The sequence below is a fragment of the Helicoverpa zea genome, chromosome 7 (genome assembly GCF_022581195.2).
Source record: "Helicoverpa zea isolate HzStark_Cry1AcR chromosome 7, ilHelZeax1.1, whole genome shotgun sequence".
Lineage (NCBI taxonomy): Eukaryota > Metazoa > Arthropoda > Insecta > Lepidoptera > Noctuidae > Helicoverpa > Helicoverpa zea.
The window spans coordinates 402,104-409,319 of record NC_061458.1 but is presented as its reverse complement, the minus strand read 5'-3'; the positions used below and the strand labels follow the sequence as shown (position 1 = coordinate 409,319).

Genomic DNA, 7,216 nt, shown 5'->3' with positions numbered 1-7,216 from the left:
GAGTTAATAAAAACTTACGCTCAACAAACAAGCCGAAAGTGTAAAGCTAGCTGATACCAATACATTAGTTGTTTGATTAATACGCGAAAGTTGCTCCATTGCACATGACTGCGCACTTATTAGGCCGTGATCACCGATACATATCACAACTTCTACAACTTTAATTAAGTTTCTTCGACGAACAATATTATATTCTAAGGTCTGATACACAATTACACATAGTTTTGGTTCAGAGATTGATAAGTTGCCACAAGACTAGCTCATTCTCTCTAACAAATTAAATGACTCTCCCCTAACTGTTAAATATTCTGCGGATTCATTTCAAATATGATTTTGATAATTATGATCATATAATTTCCTTGTCCATATTCTACTTTGTATCCCGTACTTATATCTCATTTCTAACTATCAAAGAGCAGTGTCATTTAATTTAGGAGTACTACTACATATTCAGCGGTAGTCGGGTAAGCACCTTGTCAGACTAATTTATCACCTTGCAATACAATCCGTGTGAAAACGAAGGATTGGCTGTAAGAATAGTTTCCGAAATCAAGATGCCTTGGAGAGATTAGGTATGGGTCAATGAGTAATTTTCTGTTGGCATACTTTATAAGCACATTTATTTAATCAAGATAAAATGTATAGGCACATGGGACTAGACAAGACTCAAAATTACACTTTAGGCCTAAACTTGAGTAAGTAATAAAATAATTATTTAGTAAAGGTTAAATATTAAAAATATGATTCTAGTCAATACGATAATTTGGAGTTTTTTTACAAACCGATGGCAAACACTCTTCAGTTAATTCATGACCTTCATTTTTCTCCAAGGAGTTTTTTTTCTGTTGTTTTCGATCCTTTCTTAATGCACAGCAGAGCCTGAAGTATAAAACGGTTTATTTTACTTTATGAAATTAGGGTGATTCACACATAGAACCATCACCATCACCTGCATCAGCCTTTTACTGGAAAACCGCCCGAACGCGCGGTCGAGCGGTATGATTTTTTTACCACAACCACCCACCGCGGCTGCGAGTGGTGTCGTGTAAGACTCGAATAGAGTACTTTTACATAAACCTAGTCTAATAGCCCTTAGCTTTAAACATTTTATTACAATTTATCATAAAGGGTTAGATTCAATTTACCTGAGTGTGAAAAAGTATATGATTTCCACCAAGCTCAAGAATGAGAAACCGAGAAACAATCCCAGTAGACCACCACAGTTGGCGAGGAAGTCAGTCACGCCGAACAACTCCGATCGACGCATCGATATGAACTGCGGGCTCTTGTAGAATACCTTCAGCTCTGAATAATGGACCCTGAAACATTTCACAGTTTTTTTTATTTTTTATAATAATAATGTCGGGACACCTTTTCCCACACGGTCGGTTAGCCCCATGGTAAGTTAAGAATTAACTTGTGTTATGGGTGCTAACACAACTGATTAACTACATATAGCTACTTATATGTACATGTTTATAAATACATATTATAACGCCCAGACCACGACCAACAAACATGCTCATCACACAAATATCGACCGAACCGGGAATCAAACCCGGGGCCTCGGTCGAGAAAGTTTTATAGTTATACCAGATGTATGAAACATCCCGTTTTCCTGCGGTTTCACCCGTGTTTCGAAGGAACTACTGACCTTACCCGGATAAAATATAGCATAGTGAAGTTGGTCAACAGTTAAAGAATTTAAAAAAATCGGTTCAGTTATTTCGAAGCCTATTCATGACAAAAAAATAATCAAATCTTAAAATGAGCTTACCCCGATAGATTTTGAGGTAATGTTTCATAAAAGTTATTGCCTTGAAGTGAAGGATTCCAGATATCTTGGTAACGACCAGTTCTTAGGAGTTGTGAGTCGTATGTTATTGCATTGCACGATTCGAGGCATTTGCATCTATCCGGCGCGTCGACATTGGCTTCGCGTTGTGCCATTGTTTCTGAAACATTTACGTTCTTTTATGTCGTGCTAAGTCCTAGCAAGGGGTATTGGGTTGCCCAGGTTACTACGTTGAGGAGGTCAGATAGGCAGTCGCTTCTTGTAAAACACTGACACACAGCTGCATCCAGTTAGACTGGCAGCTGACCCCAGCATAGTTGGGAAAAGGCTCGGGAGATGATGATGTTCTTTTATCATGCACTGAGAACTTGTACAAGAAACGTATTTTATACAAAAACTGTTACTAGTACCTTCCGCTGCTTCTGTACACAGTTTGTATGTTACTCCACAAATCTGGTCACTGTCGTTATCTAAAACAGAAGGGAATTTATTTGAAAAAAGTTTTGCCTTGCGCATTGTGGTTCCGTTGGTTTTGTCTAGAAAGGTAACTGCACACTTATTAACTCGAAAGAGGATTACTATATTCCAATCTTTTTTACATTGTAGGTATACAACTAGATTAAAAAAAAAGTTACTTACGAGGCAGATAAAATGGAACACATTCGCAAAGCTCTAAAGTAATGTTTGCCAAACATTCCACTCTACAATTCTTAGCTGTGTATATTTTAAAGTACTTCAACTGACGTTCTCCAGGAAAATAGCATTGTCGTCTGCAATTAAAAAAATAGCCCGTTATAGAAGATAGAAACTCATTGCACAGGTAACACTGAATAGTTTTCGTCAAAGTTTATGGCGGCTCGGAAAATTGCTGCACACACTTTACAGTATTTTCCTCAGTTTCTTGTCATGGATACATCCAAGTTTAAGGATCCAAGTGATCTGGTGTGCGTAAACGAATTTTAAAACTAATAAATAAATACAATGATCATAAGTACAATTCTGGCCGGTAACTCCTCAATGCCTCCGAAGTGTTCATTATACTGAAGCTGAGCGCCAGCACGGCTTGCTCGTTGACGTTGAGGGTCTGTGTGTACAGCGAGGTCTGCGGCCACTCCGCCGGGTGCTGCACGTGCACCTGAAACAAACAAATACACTATTTACTTCACGATAGTAATATTTAATGTACAACTACTAGGCCCTATATGTTGTTCATAATAATTGCAGAGAAAGCACAACAATTGTATACAGACTTACCGTGTAACGGCAGCACCAAATTGAAATGTAATTTCAAACCCACTGAAATATACTTAACAAAATTTTAATCGGTCTAGTTCTGGGGGACTGTAATGACTAACATGAGGAAAAATTTATAATAGCTACATACCCACACATTTATTTTATTTGTTATATTATGTGTACCTCTTTTTCCCGACTTACCTGGAACCCTGGAGACGGGCCGTGGCATAGACCATCGTGGTCGTCCAATCTTTGCTGAAACTTTATGGTCACTGTTGCTCTAGTATCAGATGCCTGCAAAGTAATGAAAACCAGTTGAAAGCGAGCTTTCAAAACATTAAAAATTAAGTTTACTAAAAAGAATACATAAAGCTTATGTACCAATCCTCGAATAGGGTAAACTTCTTGAGAATCGAATCCACTCAGATATCCGCGTTCAATCGACCAATTCTGCGAGGGCCTTGTAGAACTCAAATATGAAAAATCTTGCTGTAATCTAGAACAAACAAAATCATAGTTGCTATAAAATATATATCAAAAAGTCGTTGTGGTCTAGTGGTTAAAGCCTAGTAGCCTAGCCTCAGGTACGAAAGTGCGGGTTTGATTTCAATTAGGTACATCTTGGACACCTATGCCTGAGTAAAGGTGAAGGACTTGAAGAAACGAGTCTAAAATCGCCATTCCACCTGGAGTAAGGGTGATGATTAACGCTTATTCCTTCTTCATATGAAAAGCAGCCTGTAGTGAGACTATCTGTTCATGATTTTAAACCTACAACAATCTTGTTGATCGAAAATTATTTTTCTTACTTTTCCAAGTGTAGTATTTCTTCGGCTGCTAACACATTCATTGTAAAACAGACTCCTGAAGCTGTCAGCACTTTCGAAAACAGTTCTCTACAGTCCGCATATTCGTCGTTTATATTGCATAACTTAAAGACGTCCCTGTAGTCTAAGGCTACCTGAAATAATTACAATATCTTCAATTCAGAATTACACCCAATTTTCCCGCAGTTTGGCCACTGTTCCGGGGTGGCGAAGTTGCACCTGGATAAAAAGTAGGTCACAGCCTTCCTTGATAAACAGTCTATCTAACATCAAGCACTTTTAAATTAAGACAGCTTGTTCTTGAGATTAGCGCGTTCAATCAAACTTTGGCTTCGACTTTACATATTAGTAAACTGAGTCGATAATTACCTCATTTATTTGTTTCATTGTAGTAGAGTTTTGTCTCCTAGAAGTCCTGGGTCCAGTACGCATATTTTTGGGACAAAGTAGAGTAATTCCCGACCACTTATACCTTTCTTCCAGGGGTCTGAAAGATAATAAGATAGGTATTTACCTAATGCATTTTCAAAAGATTTGTATATACTAGAACTCCAGATATGATGTGAATATTCGCTAAACAATAACATATAAAATCATGCTTCTGGTATATTTTTTGTCACGGACCCCTACTGCGTAGTTTGAGTGTCCCCAAATTGTCTATACTTTTAATATATAGGAATGAATTTGCAGTACACAAAAGCAGTGGAAAAAAAACTGGTGGTTCAGAATCAATAACAAAACATATCTGCATCATGACGACTGTGACCATACAATCGGTTACAAAATATACATCTTTCGCTGTCCTTTTTCTACTAAAACACAACAAAATAAAAATATATCTATAAAACTTATTTAAAAATAAGTTGACAAAGTTTGCGCCCTGATTAAAATTCCATCCTGTGTGTAGATGCCTCGTTAAACCTTTCTTATTTGGAATATTAAAATAGTTTTGACTTGAAATTACTTTACTCACGTTTTAGAATACCGACCATGGACATAATCGTCCACCACACGGCTGTAGTTATAAACCGACAACTTACATTTTGCTTGAGGACAAATTGTAATTGACGGCAAAGGTACCTGAAAATATCTTGAATTATTATCAAGAAATACCTAATGATTGATATTATTTAGTTTTAATCTTTCTTCGGTCGTGTCGGATTTCCGTCCCACCGGGCTATGAGAGTAGAGGAATAGTGAGTGCACCTACGTCTGTGCACTATAATTTTTCCTGCGCACCTGGCTGATCTCCTTTTACGAGAACAGCCGCCGTGGCTTAAATCGGCCTGGAAGTCGTTATTATGATATTAGGTATAGATATAGACTTTAAAATCAACTGCTCATTTATCTATAATTTTAGGTTAACATGCTAACTGAGTTATAAAGAGCACTATCGTTATCGCGGGTCGTGATTTTGACGATAACCTTGACGGTTAAAATAATGATTGAACTGTCAAACAGGCGCCAAAACAGCAAACTGCGAGCACTATTATTATTTTGGTTTTAAACGTTCGTTTTCTCAGATTTTATTTTAAGCCTGGTCTTTTTAGGATCTTAGGGGCAAAGCCAAATGAGATCCCAATGTTTATACTATTGGGATTGGGAAGTTTGATGGTTATTCTGTACTGCAATTATTATTTTAACTGCTCAGCTCCAAATAAACCATAGTACCCCAGTAGTCTATGTAGTTATTTGTATGAGAAAAATGAGCCTACTGTTTAAATAACCAACCTTTATAACAGGAACAAGTTGCTCGCTCACAGTAACTATGACGGGACTGGTCTGCCACTTGGTCCATACATCTTCAATCAAATACCCACACATTATGAGACTCGCAATAATTGTGAGAAGCCAAAATATTCTGAAATCACACCAAATGGAAGTGTACACTTTTACAACTTTTTGACACGCCTAAATTAGCATCACTTGTAACTATCTATGTAAGAAAATCTCAGAGTCTTTATTTGACTCCCGGTCTTCATACATGACTAGAGTGATTTTTCGTTTTTTTTACACTAATGTATTATTTGTTTTTATGACACTCAAGGTTGATTTCCGCAATAAATAAAAGGAATTTATTAAATAACGCCGACCATAACAACCATTAGAATTATGTTTAACTAGCTCCGGCCTGCGGTTACACTCGCGTCCCAAGGGAACTACTTTGCGCTGGGACAAAAAGTAGCTCATACAGTGCGATATGATGTTATGATTATAGCAGGAAAACCATCGCATTGGTAATAAAACCAGCATCGATTAATACAATTATTATAAAACATTGAATAAAAATATTAAATTTAAAATAAAATAATAAGTTTTTTATTTGTGTGTGGTTCAAAACTACTGCACCGAATTGGACATTCCTTTCACTGTTAAAAAGCTACACTATCCCAGAATAACATAGGCTATATTTACTTCAGGAACGGGAAGACGTTCCCCCGGGACGCGGTAAAACCGCGGAAAACAGCTGGCACCATGTTATAAAATTCAACAATAAGTGCTTGCCTCTCAGTCATAGTAAGTCCTTCCTTAGTCAAGAACGGCAGGCCCTGCAGCGATGTGCTTTGCGTGTACTCGACGCACACATTGCCAAATTGACGTCTCTGTCTTTTTCTTCTGAGCTTACGTTCTTCATCTTTACTTGGACTAGTTTGTGTAACTGTGCCTTTATCGGTACTGAAAGAAACAAAAAAAAATGGTTCCAAGTTCACCGACCACAGTTACCGTAACTTTTCTTAAAATAACTATTTATTATGAATTTTCAAGTTCAAGTTTCAAAGTAAATAGTTATCTAAAAAAAATTATGGTGTTGGTGAACTTGGGCTTTAGTTATATAAAACCATTTCGCATCTTCTTAACTTAAAGAAATGCTTAGTAAAAGTAGTAGGTACGAAAGTGCCGCCAAAACAAATACATTTATCTAATCACTAATGAGCACGTCTAGACAATTAAATCAAATGTCCCTGGCTTAAAAATATAACAACGATAGATTTTAATATTATAAAAAGGCAGATTAAAAAAAGCTAGAAATACAAAAATAAAACTCACTCCATTTGTTATCAAGTTTTGGCACGTGTATTTAACTCCGCTATGTATTCGATACTATTGTTTTGCGTGGAGTCACGGAGCAGAGGTAATAATGTATACAAGTACTAATTGAGTGGCCACAAAACCAGCGACCGCTTCATCTACATAACTAGTTAGACAGGATTTTTTTAGGATAAATTCTAGATATTCTGTGAACTTTTTGTGCATACGCGGTCGTAAAACTAGTAATACCCAACTCAGAATTTTTTGGTAAACATTTATCAGAATTTTGATTCTCTCAAAACCGTTTGTTTTCTTGCGGTTATTGGAA

The 7,216-nt window shown here is 36.9% G+C and overlaps 1 protein-coding gene across 1 annotated transcript; it reads right to left on the bottom strand.

Annotated features, from left to right (window-relative positions):
* Nucleotides 1-603: 603 nt before the first annotated feature.
* On the bottom strand, nucleotides 604-6,911 carry LOC124632012 (pickpocket protein 28-like). Its single transcript, XM_047166666.1, has 14 exons — nucleotides 6,907-6,911; nucleotides 6,364-6,534; nucleotides 5,590-5,719; nucleotides 4,832-4,938; nucleotides 4,228-4,345; nucleotides 3,841-3,992; nucleotides 3,413-3,527; nucleotides 3,233-3,325; nucleotides 2,791-2,930; nucleotides 2,435-2,565; nucleotides 2,206-2,265; nucleotides 1,778-1,955; nucleotides 1,146-1,319; nucleotides 604-879 (listed from the first exon to the last, which is right to left on the bottom strand). The coding sequence occupies exons 1-14, from the start codon at nucleotides 6,909-6,911 to the stop codon at nucleotides 747-749; spliced, it is 1,707 nt and encodes a 568-aa protein (XP_047022622.1). The 3' UTR covers nucleotides 604-746.
* Nucleotides 6,912-7,216: the final 305 nt, after the last annotated feature.

Coding starts and splice junctions, on each gene's coding strand:
- LOC124632012 (XM_047166666.1), bottom strand. Junction 4,939..5,589: donor AACTTGTTCCTGTTATAAAG/GTTGGTTATTTA, acceptor AGATATTTTCAG/GTACCTTTGCCGTCAATTAC. Junction 3,993..4,227: donor CAATGAAACAAATAAATGAG/GTAATTATCGAC, acceptor TAATTATTTCAG/GTAGCCTTAGACTACAGGGA.